The following is a 24,926-nucleotide window of genomic DNA, read 5'->3' as shown; positions in this document are numbered from 1 at the left end:
TGACCACGCTGTTTGCTGTTTGCTGCAAGGAGGTAAATTGCTGGGAGGCACAGACCAAAGGGTGGGGGCCAGCGTGTGGGCGGGGCTTCAGCAACATTCGCTGTATAAGATGCACAGACATTTCCACCCACGTTTTTTTTGGGGGGGGGAAGTGCGCCTTATACTCTGCAACGTACGGTAATCTTCTGAACTTTCAGATTCATGTTGTAGCCCATCCTCACAGAACTTTGCTCTCACCAGAATGTGTCTCATGCATTCTGGTGAGAGAGATGTTCCCTTTGGGTGGGCTCCCGCATGAGTCCAAAAGCTCGGAAGACAAAACTTCTGGTCCCAGTGACCGACCCGGATTGGATCCTGTAACATTATCATTGCAACATTATATAGGGACCTGTATATTTGCCTTCATTTGTAAATCAACGGGCTTATATTACACCTAAACCCATTGTGAAATGTCTTTGAATATTAGTATTCAAAGACATTTCATAATAACATTCATTAGAATATTAAACCCATTATTTCAGCAGATCTACTTAAGAATAACTGGGTGAAATATATAAATATTCATACATTTAGGAATACAAATATTAAACAAAAATATCATCTCTGGCCTGAATCTTAAATTTTGGTAATAGACCTAATGCAGAGAGTGTATTATTTAAATGGCGAATATGTCCCATAAAAATAATCTCCACTATATTGAGTCTCATCAATAGAATAAGTTAGTTACTATTGTAAATCCCATTCATTAAAGTTGGTCTTTTATAAATATGACTAAGACTAGATCTGACTCACTGTTTACCAATAAAAATATTCATCAACATTGGTATGAGTAAACCTAGGCAATAATATAATTTATTATATCTAATGTTAAATCTAAAAGAATAGTGTCGACAGCCAAAAGTACAGATTTAATGCAGTAAAGGTCCCAAGTTCAAAACACTAACAAGCCAAGGAGAACAGTGATTTATCATTGTGAAATAGAGACTACTCTTGATTATGTGTTTATCTATGTTGAACATCTTTTGAATTGAACAACATATCTTTAACAAATGGATTTAGCAAGGTTTAGTCTTGGAATAGATACCTTTTAACACTGTTATATCTGTTGTTTGTTTTTATATTAATTTCAGATTATTTATATTTTTGCTTTGACTCACTATTCCTCTAGAAAACAACTGTAGGATTATAAGCAAATACATCATCATCATTATTAATATTATTATTATTATTAGTCTTTTAATGACCCCATAATCCCTTGCATTGGGGTGGAGTCGGGGCAACTGAATGGAGCTGAGTGGCCAGATGCCCTTCCTGTAGCCAATGCGGAGTTCGCAGCAGAGATATTCTCATTGTGTCCAGAGAGAGAAATATCTGCCTCTACCTAGGATCAAACTCCCAGCCTCCTGACTGTGAGGCGAGAGCTCCACCTCTAGGCCACCATACCACTCAAGCAAACATATGAATGAAATAGATTTAATGAAACTATTCGTTTACTAACTATACTAACTAACAACACAGCATAAAATCCTCTTTCATTCTATTAAGCTTGATTAACACCCTGATAAAGAAGTTCAAGTCAGGTTAGGCAACCATGGTTTGTTAACCGTAATCACAAACTTCTTTGCACTGTCAATTAAACTAATTTATTTGAAACAAGGCAATGCTCAAGAGGGAGCATAAATCAATCGATAAGGGGGGTTTTCACTTCTTTTAGGTGTCTGTCATAGTTGGACATGACTACAGTTGACCTTATATAGACACTTCCCTTTAGGGCCACCATAAAGCAAGAATTTATGAAATTCTTTTATCATTTATGAAAAAGATGGAAAGCTATGGGTTCGAATCAGTGATGATATTCAAAAATTTTCCCTACCGGTTCTGTGGATGTGGCTTGGTGGGCGTGGCTTGGTTGGTCATGTGACTGAGTGGGCATGGGCAACTTTTTTTTTTACTTTAGCATTTTTTAACTAAAAAAAGATTTAAAAAAGTTCCCACGATTAGCTGTGACAATCGGCTGTGTCGTGTGATTGTCGGAACCTTTTTTTTAACTTTTTAAAGCATTCTTTTACTATTGGTTTGGGCACGTAGGTAGTAAAAAATGCTTTAAAAAAGTTTTTTAAAAATTCTGACAATCAGCTGTGACAATCAGCTGTGCTGCGCAATCGTCGGAATCTTTTTAAAACTTTTTTAAAGCATTTTTTTACTACCTATTCGCCCGAACTGGTAGCATTTTTTTACTAACGGTTCGGGCGAACCGGCCCAAACCGGTAGCATTTCACCCCTGGTTTGAATCACCATGGGTATAGGCAATCAACAAAGTTCCTTCTCTTTGCTTGCAATAAAGATTCCTTTAGCAAAAATGTGTCTGCAAAAGTTATTTCGAACCCAAGCCTAGATTTCAAGTTTGCTAGCCAAAGTTAAGCGGTCTCTGATAAGGGATGCTGCTTGGTATCATCTATCCACTTTATTTTCTAAGAATAAAGTGCTTCCAGGTTAGACTTGGGGCAGTCCTCGACTTACAACACTTCATTTAGTGACTGTTCAAAATTACAACGGCACTGGAAAAAAGAAAGTGATTTGCAACCATTGTTCAGACAACAGTTGCAGCCTCCCATGGTCACGTGATCAAAATTCAGATGCTTGGCAACTGGTTCATATTTATGACGGTTGCAGTATCCCGGGGGTCATGCGATTCCCTTTTGCGACCTTCTGACAAACGAAGTCAATGGGGAAGCCAGATTCACTTAACAACCAGTGTTACTAACTTAACAACCGCAGTGATTCACTTAACAACTGTAGCGAGAAAGGTCATAAAATGGGGCAAAGTTCACTTAACAACTGTCTCGCTTAGGAAAAGAAATTTTGGCCTCTCCATTGTGGTCGTAAGTCGAGGACTACCTGTACTACCTATGAATATCACTTAAAGTAAATATTTTTGAAGGTGGTGTTTTGCTTTGCAACATACAAGCTTCCCAATTAAATTAAATTTAAAACGTAGAAGATGCTAGTATGTTTTAACATTCCCCCAATTTCTGATAAAGATTGTTGCAAGGATCCTTACCTCCTATAATAAATAAAATCCTGCTCTTCCTCACAAAATAATGATTTGCTACTTCTCATTATTAAGAAATACACTATGAGGCAATACTATGGAACAGATCTTATCTTATTCATTATCTTGAGATATTACTTTGATAGCCCCACTCTTTAGCAATAATTAATTTGACTGTTAAAATTTGATTTTTAATTTTTTTTAAATATTTTTTTGGGTTCTGCTATCAAATATATGTAATAAATCTTAACTTTGGGGGGAAATCCCTCAATCTTCCGTTCAATTATATGTGAAATCTCATTTAAAACTTTCTTCCAAAAACCTGGAATATTATCATATTTGTGCACCACAGACAGAAGTCATAACATATATTCAGAAGTACAGCCTATTGGGACCCTTATGTTAAAACAACGTATTTCATATGTGCTCAGAAATGCAAAAATTACATATAAAACAGCCCTTCGGTTGAAGAAAACAATACAGTTGAGAATTATATATGTGGATCAGATTGGGGTAAATTGTAGAGGTGACATAGAAATAGGATTTGCATTTTCTTTTACTTATTTTTTATTCTTTTTTTTTAAATATATGGTATTAGTACTGTTCTCTGTTTTATATTTTATATTCTGATATGGCCTAATGGCTAATCAATACAGTATTACTGTTATTGCTTTCTGTTACTACGACTGAAGTATTACTATTACAAGTCAAAGATTAGACAATGCGCCCTTCAGCTTATAGTCTTAGCAATAGTACACGGAATATTTTCAAGCTTTGTTTGAAATTCTTACCAGAGTTAGGTGTCACTGATGTTCAAACATGCTTCCTGTTTTCATGCTAATTAAGAATCCTCTAAGGGTTTTATTTACTTTATGGTAGTTTCACCAACATTTAATTCAAATAGGAGCCAATGTATACTTTTGAAATTATATCTGTAGTTCCTATAAAAAAAAGGTTGACGATTCCTAGTATTACTAAAAAAAAATCAGAAGTATTTGTTAATACCTTGTTTCCCTGAAAATAAGACCCTGTCTTATATATATTTTTGGAACCCTGAAATAAACACTTGGCCTTATTGCCATGCACTCAAAAGCCCGATTGGGCTTATTATCAGGGGATGTCTTATTTTGGGGAAAACAGGGTACATGTATAGAAGTTTCTAAACACAAGCATTGTGTTTAGAAACACAATGAAGTTTTTAAACACAAGCATTCATTTTTATTTCAAGAATGCTTGAATTTAGTGTCAGCAGAACGATTCCTCTGAGTGTAGTCTGCTTGTACTACTGCAACCACTAAAATGAAGAATTAAGAATTAATGTCCTTTACTCCATTGATATATTTGTCTGTGACAATAGCCCTTTTCTCATTCTGATTTGTCAGGTGAGACTAGCAACTGAAGAGAAGGGATCTATGTCTAAAAAAAAATTATACAGTTATTCCCCAATTTATGACCACAATTAAGAGCAGAATTTCCATTGCTGTTAAGTGAACATGATTCCCAAAGCTCACGATTTTTTTTTTTTGCAGTGGATGCTAAGTGACTCACTGCAATTGTTAATTGAACGATGCAGTCCTTAAGCAAATCCAACTTTGACTTGGCTTGTCAGAAGCTGGCCAGGAAGGTTACAAACATGACTCCAGAATTATACAAATATCATACTGGTTGCCAAGCATCTGAATTTTATTCTATCTTCCTGGAGGGAAAAAGAGTGGGGTCACTTAATTGCTTGGAAAAGTACTCTGCTACCTGTTTATTACACCCTTAGTAGGTATGCACAAAAGTAGCTGTTTTGGGGTACTAATATTAATACATCCATGTTGGAAGCATCAAAGGGCTTCCGTGGTGAAAGGATTTGCCAGTGACAACATCATTGCCCAGTTGGGGGCTCCTTTTGCATCACCACGAAGCTTTTGTACTGCTGGGCTGGCTGGAGCCAGAGGATGTGACAGGAGCTCAACAAGTCCTGCAGCAGCTACGGGTCTCTAACGCGAGGCTGCCAATTGTCACTCCATCCTTCTTAACGCAGGAGCCGCCATGCTCATTTTGTGGCGATCTAATGCTCATAACATTCATTTGAGATATTGCTGGCTGAAGAATTCTGTAAGTTGAAGTCTTAAAATTGCACTTTGAAAAAGACTTACATATGGTAGCAGGATAACTAGAAGAATCTAAAAATATTGTATGAAGATTTCACTCAGCAAGTTTTCTTTATCTGCCTTTTCTGATTATAAACAGGCTCTTTTTCTGGAGTTTTTAATATTGCATGCTACTCTATTGGAAAAAAAACCCATAGTTTTATAGTTATATAATTGCAAAATATTAATGCCTGCTTATATAAGTCATTGTCCAGAAATTTTGGAATTTATAGCCTCAGTGCAATATCCTTTTAAAATGTTACTCAGCTTTATAAAAAATGTAAAAGAGAAATAAGTTGTTTACACTTCTGTAAATATGCCTAGTGAAACAAATTGCTACTCATCACCAGTGTTCCTCACACCATTTGAAAATCCTCTTCCAGAAAGCTAAAATTAAGCAGTAAGTTTCTATAGGATTGGGGGCAAAACAGCAACCACGCTGCATTCCTGCAACACTCACAACAGTGCGGAACAAATACCTTTTCCAGCATTTCTTGGAGGAAGTGGGGGCCCATCTACAGTTGTTGGTGAAGTGGCAGAGTCGATGCTGGCAGAGAGAAAAATCTGATGTGGGAAGGCGCCGTAGGACAGTCTCTGTTTGTCTCGCGGAGTGCTAAGACCGGGAAGAGCCATTTTGTCTTGAGGAGAAATACTGGAAGAATGACAAAAACTCTGCGGTCTCGGAGAGCGTTCTTTCTTAATCGGACTAGGCTGTGGGAAAAAACAACAACGCTTTTATTTCAAGGTGCCCTCTCTATTTCACTAATAAAAGTCAAAACTTTCCAGCTGAAGAACAGGAAACGATGTTGTTGGGTAAACTGCTGAGGCATGAACAGTGATTTTCAGTTTTGTCATATGAAGTTTCCTTATTTATTTCAGCGACGGGTACAATTTTGCATTATACATCTCATGAGGGGAAAAAAAAATCTACTCCAAAAAAAGATCTTCTTGAGCTCATGGAAAGCTCATGAACTCTTCTAAACTCCCTGTGAATCTTAGAACTGGAGGAGGCAAGAAAATAGGTTGATGGACATATGGTTTCTAAATATATTTCATTATTGTCAGGTGCAAGCAACCTGAACTATTAATGAACAAGTCAGTAACTTTACTACCGTCTATATTACAAGAATCTCACCTGTCTGTCTACCTTCCAAGGACTTCAAGCTAGGCCCTTGCTTGACCCCTCCTTCCAACGTAGCTGTCAGTTTCCTAACAATTATTGAGTGAAGCTCTAAATAGATTATTAGTATTTTGTTCAGGAGCTAATTAGCGTTCATCACATGAAAACATGTGCAATGAAGACCTATCCTACTCCAAGATCTCTGAAGCTACATCACTCAGAATCATTAAGTCGGATAACAGAGCTTTGATTCTTCCTCCTCTCCCCATTTCACATATATTATTGTACCCTACAATCTATGCATAACTAGTTTGGTATGACATACAAATTCATCCAGCTTCGTGAAAGCCATTTATTAATAGTCCATGCATATATATTGCATGGACTATTAATAAATGGCTTCCATGAAGGTGGATGAATTTGTATATCATACCAAACTAGTTATGCATAGTGTCAGGTTTCGGTATCGTCTCAAATAAATTGCATTTCCAAACAAATAGTCTTTGATGAAATCTTTCATTTATTAAGCACGACAATCTGTTCCCGACTACATCGTAGCCAACACTGATTTCCTGACCCCAAACCTTCCCTTTCCGTTCCCCAATTCTCTGCGTCTCATTGGCCATCTTCCAAATCACTCTCCCCATATCTACTACTTCAGCTCCCAGGAATGTCCCCCCTCCCATCCCATCTCCTAGGGGATATTATCCTCAGGGAAAATAAGTAGGTGAAAAGTCAAGCGTCCTCTTGCCAGCTGCCCCCTCTTCTCCTCCTTATGTCAGCACTGGAACGAATGTAGTTTGGAGTGCTGACACATAGATTGTAGGGTATAATAAACACATTGTTTGTAAACCACTCATTCACTATTGGCTGCTGGAAATAAACGTAAGTGCTGGCCAGTTGCTGAGTCCCCAACATTCAACCACATGATCATAGGGAGGGACCCTCAGCCATTGAACCTTCAGAACAGGGTCATAAGTACCCTTGGGGAGACCAGCCATAAGTTCAGATGATCTCTAAGTGACTGGTGCTAAATTGAAGACTAATTCAGGTAGCCCTTGACTTACAACCAGAGGTGAGTTTCAAATAGGTTCTGACCAGTTCTGGAGAACGGATAGTGGAAATTTTGAGTAATTTGGAGAACCGGTAGTAAAAATTCTGAGTGGCTCCGGCCCCTCTGCCTCCCAAGTCCCAGCTGATCGGGAGGAAATGGGGATTTTGCAGTATCCTTCCCCTGGAGTGGGGAGGGAATGGAGATTTTACAGTATCCTTCCCCTGCCACACCTACCAAGCCATGCCACACCCACCAAGCCACACCCACAGAACCGGTAGTCAAAATTTTTGAAACCCACCACTGTTTACAACCAAAATTTAAGCCCCAAGATTTTGTTGTTAAGCGAGATAGTTGTTAAGTGAGCTTTGCCTCATTTTTAGATCTTTCTTGCCACAATTGTTAAGTGAATCACTGCAGTTGTTAAGTTAGTAACACGTTTATTATACCCTACAATCTATGCATAACTACCCTGTTTCCCCGAAAATAAGACATTCCCTGATAATAAGCCAAATCGGGCTTTTGAGCGCATGCGCTAAAATAAGCCTGCCCCCGAAAATAAGCCCTCCCCAAAAATATTTAAATGCAGAGCTGAAAATCAGGTAAGATGGCAAGGAGAGCCCCATCTTGCTCCATGCGCCCCAAAATAAGACCGCCCCAAAATAAGGCCAAGCACTTATTTCGGGGTTCAAAAAAATATAAAACAGGGTCTTATTTTTGGGAAAACATGGTAGTTGTTAAGTCCCAAAGATGCTTTTTTCAAGAGGCAACAGGACTTTCTGGTTTTTCTTTGAAGGCGTTTTGCTTCACTTCCAAGAAGCTTCTTCAGCTCTGACTGGATGGTGGGTAAGGGAAGGATTTATACTCCTGTATAAATCCAGTTGCCTCTTGAAAAAGCATCTTTGGGACAACCATGACCTGGATGACTGACAATCTCCATAGACAGTTGTTAAGTGAATCCCCATTGACTCTGCTTGTCGGAAGGTCAGAAAAGGTAGGATCACACGGCACACTGCAACCGTCATGAATATGAGTCAGTTGCCAAGGATCCAAATCTTGATCATGTGACCATGGGGATGCTGCAACAGTTGTAAGTCACTTTTTTCCAGTGTTGTCGCAACTTTGAAGGGTTTGCTAAATGAACTCGGTTGCAAAACGAGGACTACCTGTAAACCCCCAATTCGTCTTTACCTTGTCATCCAGGTCATCGTCACTTTCATCCATTTCTTCCTGCCGAAGATTCCACTCGTATTCGACGTGAACGTGCGGATTTAGTTTCCCCACTTTGGCCTGGGAAAGCTGAAATAACAGGTAATACAGAAAGGTCGTCTTTTTGTGTTTGTGAAAAGCATGTTCTCTACTTGGCAGACGCATTTTGTACTGTATTGAAATGCCTGGCTTTATTCTGATTTATTGAAAATCCTTTGCGATCGTAAAAGAAATTATCGTATTTTTCAGAGTATAAGACATACCTTTTTCCCCCCTAAAAGGGGGTGAAAATTTAGGTGCGTCTTATATACCGAATGTAGCCCCGCCCACTCACTGGCCTCTGCCTCCCAGCAGTTTACCTCCTTGCAAGCAAACAGCAAGAAAGAACAGCTCCTTTCAGCTTCAGCACAGCCTAATTAGCACAAGTTGATTGGATCGGCCTCCCGACTCACAGCTGATTTGCTCTTAGCTCTTTTGCGCAGGGCTCTGCTGCTTGCTGCAAAGAGGTAAATTGCTGAAGCAGGTTTTTTTTCCCCCCTTGTGGTAATCAAGCTAAGCTGAAAACGAAAATGAAAGTAAAGCAGGCTGTTTGCTGCAACGAGGCGAAATTGCTCACAGGCAGAGGAAGATTTCTTTTTCTTCTTTTCCTCACCAAAAAAGGTAGGTGCGTCTTATAGTCCGGTGAGTCTTATACTCCGAAAAATACGGTAAGAAATAAAGCAGGGTAAACTTTCTCATGCAACGGTTCACACTTTCATCATTATCTTTTTTTAATGACTCCCATAATCTGGACAACTGAATGGCAGAATGCTTTAGAGCATTCAGCAGAATGTTTTAATGGCCGGATGCCCTTCCTATTGCCAATGCAGAGTTTTGTTCAGCAGATATCTTCCCGTTCTGCCCACAGAGAGAAATATCTGCTTCTACCTAGGATCGAACTCACAGCCTTCAGATTGCGAGGTGAGAGCGCCACCTCTAGGCCACCGTACCACTCCTAAGAGTTCATGTTTTGAAATTAGAAATGCTTTTTATTCCTGGTGGGGGGGGTGGGGGGGTGGAATTACAGAAAAGCTGAAAAAGAACAAAATATCAGTCTGGAATCTCTGTCTGTAGCTGATTCATCCCATTCTACATGTGCAAGAGAGAGGGAGGGAGGGAGGGAGGGAGGGAGGGAGGGAGGGAGGGAGAGGGAGAGGGAGAGGGAGAGGGAGAAATTTTCATGCACATTTTCCCTTCTCATCTTTTAATTGTAATCAAGCATGATTTTCTTACCAGATCTTCACACTGGATAGCTTTCAGTCTCTTCGCCGTGTCCAGGGGTGTTTCGCCAGCTTGATTTACTGCAAAATGTCAGGATAAAATTAAACTACCAAATGCTGCAATAAAGTTCGATATTCATTCACCGTTAAAAGAAAAGACGCAATGAAAATCAAACCGTTGTTATATAGAAGAAGGGCATCTAACAGGCAGTTCTCTACTTACGACAGTTCACTTAGCGACTGTTCGAAGTTACAACAGCAGTAAAAAAGGTGCCTTATGACCATTTTTCACACTTACGACGGCTGCAACATCCCTATGAGATTTACATTCGGAGGCTTGACAACTGTCTCACATTTATGACGGTTGCAATGTCCCGGAGTCATGGGATCAACTTTTGCAACCTTCTGACAAGCAAAGTCAATGGGGAAGCCAGATTCACTTAACAACCGTGTTACTAATTGAACAACGGCAGTGATTCAGTTAACAGCAAGAAAATTTGTAAAATGGGGCAAGACTCACTTAACAAATTTCTCACTTAACAACCTACATTTTGGGCTCAATTGTGGTCATAAGTTGAGGATAACCTGTATCTGCTCACACAATCGACTCCCTTTTTTTCGACCTTGTAATGAATCCCTTAATTCAGAATAGAATAGCGTGACTGGATATAGCTGAGCGTTTACTGGCCGGATGCCCTTCCTGATGCCATGCTCACACAATCAACTGAATAGTGTAACCCAGCACACCTCTCACAGTCCCTTTCATAACCAAAATACTGGCTCTGAGAAGAACCTCCGAGACCAGCCTTTGGATCAAGAAATGGAGGTCATAGGACTGCCTGTAATTCTGGCAGGGGATCAAGCAGATACAGTATGGTCCCAATATAATTGCTGATCCGAGCGTGAGATCTTATTCCAAAATTGCACGGGTTTCCACGACAAAACAGCAACCAAACAGGATAGGTACAGACTCCAACGGATAGAGTTGGGACTGCAGAAAGAACAACTATGCCTTCTGTAAAAGACTTGTATATTGCGTGGGTCAGAAAGAGGGCTGAGAAGATATCTGCAGATGCCTCACATCCTGGACATAAACTTTCCTCAGGACGATGCTACAGGGCATTGCAGGCCAAAACAATTAAACCCAGGGATAGTTTTTCCCCTGTGCCATCACTTTGCTGAACACCTACCATACTTTTCAGAGTATAAGATGCACCCCCCCCCAAAAGAGGGTGGAAATGTTGATGCATCTTATACACAGAATACAGTCATTTTTGGCCTCCCGAAATCCCGCCCCGCGCGTCCCATTTTTGCCAAAAACAGGCCTGTTTTTCACAAAAACGGGGCGCGCAGAGGGTTTGTGAGGCCTGCAGAATGGTCCTGGGGGCCGGGAAATGCAAAAAAATTTTTTTCTTGTTTTCCTCTTCGAAATCTTGGTGCGTCTTATGCTCTGGTGCGTCTTATAGTCCAAAAACTACGGTAATTCCCACAACTGATAAAATAAAGTGACTACTAATTTTTCTCTAATGTATAAATGTAAGGCATGTCTGCAGTATTTTAGTACCATATTTTCCCGAAAATAAGACCCTGTCTTATATTTTTTTTGAACCCCGAAATAAGCGCTTCACCTTATTGCCATGCAATTGAGCTTATTATCAGGGGATGTCTTATTTTGGGGGAAACAGGGTATTAATCCCTTTCATTATTCTTTACTTCCCACTTTTATTGTCTGAACACTTTATCATTATTATTATCTTTTTTTATCCATTAAACATGAAACTTAGTCAGCTGAACATTTAAAAATGTATCACAAATATTATTGAGTGGCGCCAATGGTTGATACGGGTTGCTGCCAGCATCCTAGGTATTGACCAAGCATCTTCTTAAAATGTACGATGTTCCGAGTAGCGCAGGTTTTTTTTTTGCAGTTCTGCTGGTGTTATTGCAGGAAGCTGCAATTTCCTCTTCTTCTTCTTCTTCTTCTTCTTCTTCTTCTTCTTCTTCTTCTTCTTCTTCTTCTTCTTCTTCTTATTATTATTATTATTATTATTATTATTATTATTATTATTATTATTATTATTATTATTTTCTGTTGTTTTGCAAGTACATTGAGTGCTTAAGAGCCATGATTGTGCAGTGGTTAGAGAGCAGTACTGTCGGCTAATTCACTGCTCACTCCAGCAGTTCGATTCTGACCAGCTCAAGGTTGACTCAGCCTTCCATAATAATAATAACTTTATTGTCATTGTATGTGTATACACAGTATCCCATACAACAAAATTCACTTAACACCCAAAGACCAGGTCCAACACACATAACAATCCCCAAACACACTCCCACCCACCAGAATTCCCCACCCCTAAACCACCCAAACATCCACACAACAGACCAAGTAATGCTGTCCAACAGCTCACTGATGGTGGCCCTTTAGTTCATTGTTGAGTGCAATTATAGCTCTGGGATAAAAACTATTCAGAAAACGTGTGGTCCGAGTTTTAATCCTTCTGAGGTCGGTAAAATGAAGACCTAGATTGTTGGGGGCAATAGGCTGACTCTGTAAACCACTTAAAGAGGGCTGTGAAGCACGCTGAAGTGGTATGTTAAGTCTAAGTGCTATTCTGTACTGAAGAATACATGGCATTGGACCTGGGTACCTTCGAGACTGTCTTCTGCCACCAGTAGCCTCCCACCGGCCAGTCCGCTCCCACAGAGAGGGTCTCCTCAGGGTGCCATCGGCCAAATTATGTCGGCTGGCGACACCCAGGGGGAGGGCCTTCTCTGTGGGAGCCCCTGCCCTTTGGAATGAACTGCCCCCAGAAATGCGTAAGATCTCTGATCTCCGTGTATTTCGCTGTGCCCTCAAAACCTTGTTGTTCTGCCAGGCCGGGCTATCAATGTAAAGATTTTAATTGGTTTTAAATGTGGGATTTTAAATTTGGGGGTTTTATAATTGAGCCAATTATTTAATAATTTTAATTATTTTTAAATTTTGTTTGTCTTTGTGCTTTTAATTAGGCTGTACACTGCCCTGAGTCCTTCGGGAGAAGGGCGGTATAGAAATAAAATAATAATAATAATAATAATAATAATAATAATAATAATAATAATAATATTATTATTATTATTATTATTATTATTATTATTATTATTATTATTAAGACAATTTCCTTCTGTGTCTAACCACACTTGGCCAAATAAGTAAAATATATACAAAACTACAGAAAGGAGGCACTGTGGATCGGTTGCTTCTCCTTTCCAAAAGTGATCTCCAGAAAAGTTAAGTGGACTGAGGCATGACCAGGAGGGGAGAGGCCCAAGTATATGAGACCCAGAGTGACAGGGAGTGTAGAAAGTAGTGCCTCATGGGGTGGAGGAGTTCAGGGCAGGGACACATGGAAGATGGGGAGGTGCTGCAGTGCAGTCTGAGGCCTGTGTCAAGCTTCCAAGGGCTTCCCCATTTCTGTGCACACCCCATGCTCCACTTAATAACCCATCAGGTCACTAGACTACTGCAACAGGGCCAGTGGTCATTAAAAAATGCGATCACATGGGTACCTCACTTAACAACCATCATAACTTACAACCATAATTCTGGACTCAATTGTGGTCGTAAGTTGAGGACTACCTGCAATTAGAATAAATGGAAATTTATATGGTGTGTCAGATAGACCACACTTCAGAAGAACAATACGGGATCTTTTTTGAAATTGGCAAAATGAAAATAATGTTTTGCTTTTGACCATTGAGCAAGTAGGCACAAACTGGGTTCCTGGTGCAAAAACTAGACAGGGGAATCAAGGAAACAGAATTACAAATTATGGCCCTTCCCGTATTATATTTCATTTATGAATGTTGGGACTACACTTGAAAATTGTTCATTATTCAACCCTTTGATGAAGGGCGTTTTATTTTAACAAGTTAACTTCAAAAACAGTGACGGCTGAGGTAAATCTTCAAAGGCCTAGCTGAAATATGAACAATATGCAAATTGAGAATCATCAGGAGATTGCACATTGGGAAAAGCTTTTTAGGGTAATTACTAGAGGAATATTGGTAATTACTTCCAGTCAACTATGCCTATTTTATAGTGGGGAGAGAGAGGGGGGGGGGAGAGAGAGAGAGCGAGAGAGAGAGAGAGAGAGAGAGGGAGAGAGAGAGAGGGAGAGAGAGAGAGAGACAGAGAGAGAGAGAGAGAGAGAGACGGAGAGAGAGAGGGAGAGAGGGAGGGAGGGAGGGAGAGAGAGAGAAGGAGGGACGGAGGGAGGGAGGCTGTGTGTTTGGGTACTTGAAGTATCTACAGTAGTGGCCAAAATTGTGGAAACCTTTTGGGAAAAGTGTATTTTCTAAAACTAGCTAATAATACCACTTTTTTTGGGAGTAGTACCATAAAATTATATATCAATGGAAAGATAATTTAATCAAGAATGTAATGCAATAACTTTTATGAAGGATTTATTATTAGAATAGCAGCTACTGTATAAAGAAGAAAAGTGAAACACATAGAAAAAATGAGATATACAAAAATTATCACATCAGTTAGTTGGGTAACCTTTAGCATGAATGACGGCCTTACAATGTCTTCTCACGGAGTGAACGAGATCTTTTAGTTCTGCAGCTGTTATAATGTGAAACCAAGATTGAATGATTGCTTCTATTAACTGGGTTTTATTGCTGGGTCGTTTCTGATTAACAAGTTTCTTTAGTCGGCTCCATAGATTTTTCAATTGGGTTAAGGTCTGGGCTATTTCCAGGCCATTCCAGCAGTGGAATATGATTATCTTGAAACTCAAAAAAAAGTGGAGTTATTAGCCATCAAACCTCAAAAATACACTTTTCCCAAAAGCTTTCCATAATTTTGGCCACTATTGTATTCACATACACATACACACACACATGTATGTGTGTCTCTAAATATATGCTTCCAATATTTTTTATTGACTAATAGTGAAAAGAACATACTCACCTATATGCAAAGTTGGCTTCCCCTTCAAAACCAACTTCAAACACTCTGGTTTGTTATATATACTGCAATAATGTAGAACAGTATTCCCCAACACTGTTTGCTTATCCAGGTTTCCACTAAAAAAAAATAAAGGAAAAAAAATCCTATATTAGCTTTCATACCTAATCATGGATTTAACATTTATTAATCATATTAATTATTATTATATTAAGAGGAGCCTGAGTGGCGTAGGAGGCTAATGCCTCCTACTAAGGCAGCATTTAACATCCAGCTGCCTGCAATTACTGCGAGTTCAATTCTCACCAGGCTCAAGGTCGACTCAGCCTTCCATCCTTTCTAAGGTGGGTAAAATGAGGACCCGGTTTGTGGGGGCAATAAGCTGACTTTGTATAAAATATACAAAAGTATGAAGGCTATTGCTTAACGCATTGTAAGCTGCCCTGAGTCTCCGGAGAAGGGCGGCATATAAAAATAAATAAAAATATATAATATATATATATATATATATCTAATCTATCTAATCTATCTATCTATCTATCTATCTATCTATCTATCTATCTATCTATCTATCTATCATCTATCCATCCATCCATCCATCCATCCATCCAGTCATTCTATCTATCTATCTATCTATCTATCTATCTATCTATCTATCTATCTATCTATCTATCTATCCATCCATCCATCCATCCATCCATCCATCCAGTCATTCTATCTATCTATCTATCTATCTATCTATCTATCTATCTATCTATCTATCTATTTATCATCTATCCATCCATCCATCCATCCATCCATCCATCCATCCATCCATCCATCCATCCAGTCATTCTATCTATCTATCTATCTATCTATCTATCTATCTATCTATCTATCTATCTATCTATCTATCTATCTATCTATCTATCTATCTATCTCATCTATTGTATCTGTCATCCATTCATCCATCCATCCATTCATCCATCATCTAACTCTACCATCTATCTACCTAACATATCCATTCACCCACCATAACTTTGTCTATCTAATCTGTCATTCTATCTCTTTCTATCTATCATTCTATCTATCTCTCATATTTGAGAACTGACCATCTCCTTCACAGAGGGACGATGGATGACATACAATAAGATGTCAAAAGCATAAAAAACCAGTATGTAAAATTTAAAAGAGGCCAGAAATGTTAGAAACAAAAGAGGCAAGAGCTTTCAGGGCACTGATCAGCCCCATGGCTGTGTTCTTATCTGCGTGCCCAAGCAAGGGGACAGACCCATGTTTTTACGCCTTTGCAGAAGGCCACGAGACTGGGGGCTACCCCACCAAGGGTGGGGGAGAGGAGAGAGTGTGCCCCAAGTTATGCATGTGATTACACCGTACAAGTCAGGGAGACAGTATTTTTAGGCTTATATGCCGCCATCAAAACAAACAGCTGTTACCAGTTTTGTACAAGGAAGTCGATCAGATGGAGTGTGGTGTGATCAGCAGTCCGGACTGCTAAATGAAGAGCAGTTTCACCTGGCTCCTAAAGACAGGAAGAAAAGATGAAAATTAAGAGCTCTGGGATCATTTGTGTCCTCACAGAATAACAGAGTTGGAAGGGACCTTGGAGGTCTTCTAGTCCAACCCCCTGCTCAGGCAGGAAACCCTACACCACTTCAGACAAACGGTTGTCCAATCTCCAGTGATGGAGCACCCACAACTTCTGGAGTTGGCAAGTGATTCCACTGATTAATTGTTCTCTCTGGCAGGAAATCTTCTGTTGAAGTGTTCAGTAAGATGCAAATGATCACTCTCACCCACAATATAGTTCTATGGTCCTCGACCTACAACCATTTGTTCAAAGTTACAGCAGAACTGATAAAAAGTGAGTTTTGTGACCAGTCCTCACACTTATGACTGCTGCTGCAGCATCGTGATTTGGGTGCTTGGCAACTGGCATGTATTTATGACAGTTGTAGCATGCTGGGGTTATGTGATCCTCATTTGTGACCTTCCCAGCTGGCTTCCAACTAGCAAATTCAATGGGGGAAGCTGGATTTAGGTAATGGCCCTGTGTTTCATTTAACAACTCACTTAACCATCGTGACGAACAAGGTCGTAAAATCAGGTGCCACTTCCTTAGCAACTGCCTCACTTAGCAACCGAGGTGCCGATTGCAACTGCAGTCATAAATCAAGGATTACCTGTACATGCTACTATCAAAGCAATTTATTTTAAAAAAAATATTAATCATCTGATAACAATGAAGGCTGTTATGATTGCTGCTGTAGAGGATGTAACTGGACACATGTCACAATATGAGTTTAGTTTGCTTATAATGTGGCTGTGAGGCTTGTTCAATGTATGTGTGAAGAAACATCTGGGCTGGGAACAATGACGTCACTGTTCTTCAAAACACAAGGTCAGGCAAATGTCTATGAAGATTCTCAATCATCCAGGTCATGGTTGTCCCAAAGGTGCTTTTTTTCAGGAGGATCTTCAGCCAACACAACATGCATGCACACTTTAAACCCAAGAATACACTAAGCTTGTCCACTCCAAGGATAAAACAATCAAGACAGAAACTGAGCAATGTGGTGTATGCAGTACAATGCAGTGAGCCATGTGCAGATAAGTACAATGGGGAAACAAAACAGCCACTTCATAAACGCATGGCACAACATAGGAGAACAAACCCATCAGGAGAAGATTCAGCAGTTAATCTGCATTTAAAAGACACAGACCACTCTTTTGAAGGCAGCAAAGTCCACATTTTGGACAGAGAGGGCCACTGGTTTGAGAGAGGGGTCAAAGAAGCCATCCATGTCAAAATTGAACAGGCCTCTCACAACAGAGGAGAGGGATACGACATCATCTATCTCCAGTCTACAACACTGTCCTTCCAACAGTTCCAAGAAGACTCCACACCAGTTTGCCCCACTCAGGTAATCTTGAGGATACAGATAAACCTCGAGGTGGCTTCAATGACTCTCTAAAAAGAATGCAAATGGCCAGTTGTCTGCAAGGAGTATAAATCCTTCTATTCCCCACCATCCATCTAGAGCTGAAGAAGCTTCTTGGATGAGAAGCGAAATGTCTTCAAAGAAAAAAAACAAGAAAACTCCAGTTGCCTCCTGAAAAATGAAGCTTTGGTAGCAAAATAATGCAAATATTCCAGAGGCGTTTGTTTCTTCCAACTTCCTGGGAAACAGTTTTGCAGAATTCTGAATGAAAAGATGGCACAGAGAGCAATACGAAAAGGACAATGTAGTTCTATGCCGAGCAGAGGAGAGATGCTAATTGGATTTTTGCTTTCAAGCAGGGCATTGAAAAATATGTGCGCGTGGGAAACAAATTACAATAAGCCTCTTTTTTGCATTAGTATTTGTTTAGACAATCAAAGTTTGGCTGCTGAAGGAGATAAGAGTGATACATAATGGAAGGAAAGACAAATGTTTCAGCACCGAGCAGGAAGTAAGACAATGATGTGTGAAGTCCCTTTGGTTGTTTGGGCAGGTATACAGGCAGATAAACACCACGGTCATTAAAGTGAATGTGGTAGTCATCAAGTGAATCTATGTATTCTAATGGGTGGTGGTTTTTTTTTGGTTTTTTTTTTTGCTGGAAACCAGCAAACGTCGTCATAAATTGTGGTCATCTGACCACAGAAAGCTGCAACTGGCTGTAAAGATGCACAGATTGCTAAGTGACCATCATGACATATGATGGAAATTCCAGCTCCATTATGGTCGTAAATCGAGGACTACCTGGAAGATTATGCAATTGCCTACTTTGTTATATGGAAGTAATAGTTGGATGTATCAGGAGCCAGGCTGAAGGCAGGAGGAACAGCCTTCTTAGCAATAGCACTTAGACTTATATACCACTTTACAGTGTTTTATAGCCCTCTCTAAGCAGTTCACAGAGTCAGCCTATTGCCACCAACAATCTGGCTCCTCATTTTATGGACCTCAGAAGGATGGAAGGCTGAATCAACCTTGAGCCTGGAGAGATTTGAACTCCCAAATTGCAGGCAGCCGGCAATAAGCAGAAGCAGCCTGCAGTACTGCACTCTTAACCACTGCGCCACCATGGCTCCTAGAAGTGTTTGGTTAACATAGAATGGTCAAAAAAATTAATCATAGATCTATTTCAATACACACTGAGAGAGGGAGGGAGGGAGGGAGAGAGAGAGGGAGGGAGGGAGAGGGAGAGAGAGATGCATTGGTACAAATTATACATTACAAAACCACATTATAAAAAAGACATTGGGACTTTGGAAAAAGTGCAAAGAGCAACTAAGATGATTAAAGGAAGCCTGGAGACAAAAACATGAAAAACGGTTGCAGGAATCGAGTATGGCCAGTCTAGAGAAAAGAAGGAATAGGGGGGACATGATAGCAGCATTCCAGTATTTGAGGGGCTGACACGAAGACAAGGAGGTGAACTTATTTTCGAAAGCACCAGAGGGCAGGACAAGAAAGAATGGATGGAAACTAATCAAGGAGAACAGCAACCTGGAATTAAGGAGAAACTTCCTAACAGTGAGGACAATTAACCAGTGGAACAGAAGTTGCCTCCTGAAGTTGTGGGTGCTTCATCCCTGGAGGTTTTTAAGAAGACTGCACAGCCACCTGTCTGAAATGGTATAAGGTCTCCTGCTGGAGCAGAAGGTTGGATTAGAAGCCCTCCAAGGCCCCTTTGCAGCTTTATTCTGATTAAAATATCATGACTATGATGCACTCGTTCTTTTTTTATTTAGCTTTTTTGTGTGTGTGTGCGTATGTGTTTCCTCTTAAATGTATGTAAATTCAGATCCCTAGTCTTGAGATCTCACCTGTCCAGGCTCTAAGAGTGGTTCCATTAGTTCAACTCCTTCTGCATAGACTTGAAGTAGTGCAAGTAAATCCTTGGATCTAACAGCCTCTAGTAGTTCATTCAGTTTAGCCGCTGCCGAGGCACAGGTCTTTCTGGAGAACTTATGATCAACATATTTAGCAGTAATAAATTCTTTGCGGGCAGTCCTGAAAAACCAAACAAAGCAAAAAAAAAAAAACAAAACCCCAAAAACATTAACAGACTGCTTTTTACAGAAATGACCTTATTCAAAGTTACATTTCAGATCAACCTTTCAGTTTGACGGATTAAACATGAAGAAAAATGAAGATGCAGTTAGTCATCTTTACTCATCTAATCACCATCATCCCTAACGGTCTATTAGTGAGAAGCTACAGTTGGGGAGTGTTGTGCCCTGTCAGCGACCTGTGCAGCTAGTAGCTGATTCCGACAACGAGGAGGCTGGTGTGGTGCTACTCCAGCTGCCTGTGCAGCTGGCACTCGAGTCAGACAATGAAGAGGCTGGAGAAGATATGGTGCCAGAGGCGGGGATTCAGCCAGGGCCTTCAGAACCTCCAGAAGCTTCCATGGGTGAAGAGGAAGAAGAAGAGGAGCCTCTTCTCGATGCACGGGTGCGCAGAGTTGCCAAAAGGCAGGAGTGGCTCCTCAGGAGGAGGTCTCCTCGAGAGTAAGGCTTGGGGCTAATTGGCCACTCCCTTAGCCTATTTAAGGAAGGACAACGACTGAGGCAATTTGCAGGGAACAACTTTGTTCACTCTCCTTCGCGTCCTGATCTTAGTTCTCTGCAAATTGCTTCTGGGCTTTCTGCCAATCCTAGTAAGATTACGATTATTTATTCTTTGGATTCTTGTAGGCTGTTAAGAAAGTTAATTAACAGCCTTTGTTTGGAAAAAAATAATTATTTAATTTAGTAAATTAAGGTTTGTGCAGACTTTGTGTGTGCTGCGTTCTTTGGGGTCCATAGTTGGGCAGAACAGGGAGTGTGGAAAACCAGCAACTTCCTTGTCAGCTTTTGGAGCAGCTGTACCTACACATAGCTATAGAGGTTATAGTCACAGTCACTCATGAGTTCATGTCTAGATTACTGCAAAGCACTCTACATGGGGCTACCCTTGAAGAGCATTCAGAACCTTCACCTAGAGCAGAATGAAGATGAATGGACAGGTGTTTGACACAGGTTAACACCATTGCTTCGTTGAGTTGAACTGCTTGCCAATGTGTTTCTGAGTGCAATTCAAGGTATTGCTTATCACCTGTAAAGCCCTTCATGACTTGGGATTGGGTTTACCTATGGGACCACCTTCTCCCCAGTTGTTTCTCCCCATCCAAGTCAGGCAGACAGAGTGGGCATGCTGCGGGTGCCATCAGCCAAGGAACGTCAGCTGGCAGCAATCGGGAGACGTACCTTCTCTGCCATTGCCCTCTGGAATATTCTCCCTTCAAATATCAGGATAGCAACAGCAACAGCGCTTGGATTTATATACCGCTTCATAATGCTTTACAACTCTCTCTAAAAGGTTTACAGAGTCAGCCTATTGCCCTCAACAATCTGGGTCCTCATTTTACTGACCCTGAAAGGATGGAAGGCTGAGAGTCAACTGTGAACCGGTCACAATCGAACTGCTGGCAGTCGGCAGAATTAGCCTGCAATACAGCATTCTAATCACTACTCCATCACAGCTCTCAGGATAAATTCAACTTGTGGACATTTCACAAGGACGTGAAGGCTCCTGGGTCTGTGGCTCTGAGTGTATTAAGGGCCCCATTTCCTAGCTGTATTAACATCCACAGGAACAGTTTTACTTGGCGTGATATACATTTATTTTGAACTGTTTTAATAGTTTTAATTGCCTGAACAGCGAGATAAATTTGATAATTAAGAATGGTCTAACTTCTTATGATGTGCACCAGTGGGTCCCCTCTCTCCACGGAACCAGTCCCTGGTTCCCAAAAAGTTTGGGGCTGCTGATCAGTGGTGGGTTTCAAAATTTTTTACTACCGGTTCTATGGGTGTGGTTTGGTGGGCATGACATGACTTGGTGGGCATGGCTTGGTAGGCATGGCAGGGGAAGGATATTGTAAAATCTCAATTCCCACCGCACTCCAGGGGAAGGTTACTGCAAAATCCCCATTTCCTCCCAATCAGCTGGGACTTGGGAAGCAGAGAATAGATGGGGGCGGGGCCAGTCAGAATTTTTACTACCGGTTCTCCGAACTACTCAAAATTTCCACTACCGGTTCTCCAGAACTGGTCAGAACCTGCTGAAACCCACCTCTGCTGCTGATGTACAACACTCAGATAAATCCGATAAGTAAATAATAAAAACTGAATTTGTTTTTATACATCACCCAGAGTAACTTGAGATGGGCAGCTACAGGAATCAAATAAACAAACAAAAAACCTACAGAAGGATCTTGAAGCAGCCCCCCGCTCCAATTTTGCAACTTTGAAAGGAACATGTTATTCCCAAATGAAGTCTTTGATGATTTGCACAACCCTAAAATAGCTGCAAATTCCACTTTTTTTTTATTTTATTACTTACATATCACTTGATGGAGTGGGTTTTGGAGACGGCGTCGGTAAGTTTCCCTCCATAATGTCATTAAAACTATTATTTCCTAGATTCTTGGCCAGCTAAGAAGGAAACAATAACAAAAAAAAAGCGTGCAATTAAACACATGCCATTAATCTAAGACGTTTCAACCACGATATAGTTTAAGACCATCTGATGTTTAAAAGCTATCCTTCAACACAATTTTATAAATACTGAGACAGTGAAAAGCAAACGCAAGACTTGATCATCTATGTCAGTGTTTCTCAACCTTGGCCCCTGGACGATGTGTGGACTTCAAATTCTGGGAGTTGAAGTCCACACATCGTCCAGGGGCCAAGGTTGAGAAACACTGGTCTATGTTTAACAGCCCAGGAGCTGTGCAGAAGTATTATTTGGTCTGTTGTGTGGATGCTTGGATGGTTTAGGGGTGGGGAATTGTGGTGTTTGGGGATTGTTATGTGTGTTGGACCTGGTCTTTGGGTGTTAAGTGAATTTCGTTGTATAGGTATACTGTGTATACACGTACAATGACAATAAAGTTATTAGTATTATGACCTGCTTTGGTGATCGGAAAATTCAGCCTCTGACAACCCCAAAGGTGTTTTTTCAAAAGGCAACTGAATATGTTTTTTTTTCTGCGAAGACATTTCGCTTCTCGTTCAAGAAGCTTCTTCAGCTCTGATCAAATGATGGCGAATAGAAGGATTTTTTTTTCTTTCTGAGAGTCGTTGAGGACACTTGTAGGTTTATCTGTCCCCTCAGGGTAACCTGAATGATGCAAATGTTTCTTGGAACTGCTGAAAAGATTATTGTAAACAGGATATAGGCAGAGGTGGTATTCAGCCGGTTCGGACCAGGCGAACCGGTTAAAGGCGAACCGGTAGCAGCAAATGCAGATGGGCCTGCTCCCCCTCGCCCCGTCCTATTTAGACACGTTTAATGCCATCCTATTTAGACACGTTTTCAAGGCCAGGTGCATGCACGGAAGGCACGTACGCGAGCAAAGGGCATGTGCAGAAGGCCAGGTGCATGCACGGAAAGCACATGTGGGAGCAAAGCGCATGTGCAGAAGGCCAGGTGCATGCAAGGAAGGCACATGCGTGAGCAAAATGCATGTGCAGTAGGCCAGGTGCATGCACGGAAGGTGCGGTGCGCGAGAAAAGCACATGTGCAGAAGGCCGGGTGCATGCGGGAAGGCGTGCGCGGGGCGAACCGGTGGTAAGAATATGTGGAAATCCACCACTGGATACAGGTGGTGCTGTATCCCTCCCCTCTGTTGAGAGAGGGTCATTCAATCTTAATGTAGATGGTCTCTTTGTTTTTGTTTTGTTTTTGTTTTGTTTTTATTGAATTTATATACCACCCTACTCCCTAAGGATTCAGGGCGCTGAACAGCCATAGAATAAAACATATAAATACAAAATTTAAAATAAAATAAAACGAATTAAATAATTTGGCTGAACAAATTGAAAACCCCAATAATTTAAAAACAAATTTAAAATTTCCATTTAAAAAGGGAAAGACTTAAGTCAGGCCAGCTTGATGAAATAAGAAAGTCTTGAGCGCGCGACAGAAGGTACGCAGATCCGGGATTCTCCATATCTCCGGGGGGAGCTCGTTCCAGATAGTAGGTGCCCTCACAGAGAAGGCTCTCCCCCTGGGGGCCGCTAGTCGACATTGTTTGGCCAACGGCACCCGGAGGAGCCCCTCTCTATGGGAGCGTACTGGTCGGTGGGAGGCTATTGGTGGTAGCAGGAGGTCCCGTAGATAACCCTTTGACCCCTCTTTCAAACCAGCGGCCCTCTCTGTTCAGAATTTGGACGTTGCTGTCTTCAAAAGTGTAACCCCTGTCTTTCAAATGCAGATGGACTGCTGAATTTTGTACACTCTCAGAAAGAAGGCTGACAAGCGGATGAATGCAAGGAGTATAAATCCTTCCACGCTCCACCATTTGATCAGAACTGAAGAAGCTTCTTTGATGAGAAGTGACAAGTCTTCAAGGAAAAACAAAGTCCAGTTGCCTTTTGAAAAAAGCACCTTTGGGACAACCGTGACCTGGATGACTGAGAATCTCCACAGACATTCAGCACATTAAATTGGACCTGCTAAGCAACTGGAAACTGCTAAGATATTTTGGTACAGGTGACATATGGTCAGGCAATTGAGTTAACACGCCTACACTAATTACAACTTCTGGTCACTTTTCAAAAGTATTTCTGCAGAGAGCATGTTGCAAACTGTCAAAGCAGTATTTAATCAAGTCCTGGATAATCACTCTTAAATCTGATCAGTGCAAGAATAGTCACAGCTGGCCAGCTGGTCACCAAAGTTCTCCTCATCTCAACTGCCACCTGCAAATTAGGAGGAGTTGATCATGGAATAATCCTCAACTGCAAATCTGCTCTGTCAGGAGGAATGCAGCCCCAACGAAACAGGATTAGCCTCAGTCCCTGACTCTTAGTTTCATGTTTAGCAATAACACATTTGTTATTTGATTTGTCTTGTCCGGATTCAATTCAATAGGCTTTCCTCAACCCATTTCCGATCTGAGCATGCTGAACCTCATGGAAACTTCCTGAGAATGCCCAACCTCTTAAAAACCACACAATCTTTAGTTTCTGGAAGTAAATCTTCTATATAGGAAGAGGCTCCATGTAGCTCCATGGTTTCCTGCCTGGGCAGGGGGTTGGACTAGAAGACCTCCAAGGTCCCTTCCAACTCTGTTATTCTATTCTATTCTATCTTG

At 40.9% G+C, this 24,926-nt stretch overlaps 1 protein-coding gene across 3 annotated transcripts in view; it reads right to left on the bottom strand.

The window, feature by feature from the left end:
• Positions 1-24,926, bottom strand: part of ASAP1 (ArfGAP with SH3 domain, ankyrin repeat and PH domain 1) — a 150,853-nt gene that overhangs the window by 21,124 nt on the left and 104,803 nt on the right. For all 3 annotated transcript variants that reach the window (XM_070940329.1, XM_070940330.1, XM_070940328.1), the window contains 7 exons: positions 22,169-22,260; positions 19,606-19,792; positions 16,226-16,311; positions 14,793-14,908; positions 9,843-9,910; positions 8,553-8,660; positions 5,670-5,901 (listed from right to left, as the gene is read on the bottom strand). In XM_070940329.1, coding sequence (XP_070796430.1) covers positions 5,670-5,901; positions 8,553-8,660; positions 9,843-9,910; positions 14,793-14,908; positions 16,226-16,311; positions 19,606-19,792; positions 22,169-22,260 — 889 coding nt within the window. The remainder of the gene's footprint in view (positions 1-5,669; positions 5,902-8,552; positions 8,661-9,842; positions 9,911-14,792; positions 14,909-16,225; positions 16,312-19,605; positions 19,793-22,168; positions 22,261-24,926) is intronic.

Source organism: Pituophis catenifer, unplaced genomic scaffold (assembly GCF_029215685.1).
Source record: "Pituophis catenifer annectens isolate HBS135680 unplaced genomic scaffold, rPitCat1.0.hap2 SCAF_3, whole genome shotgun sequence".
Classification (NCBI taxonomy): domain Eukaryota; kingdom Metazoa; phylum Chordata; class Lepidosauria; order Squamata; family Colubridae; genus Pituophis; species Pituophis catenifer.
This window is presented reverse-complemented; position numbering and strand designations above follow the sequence as displayed.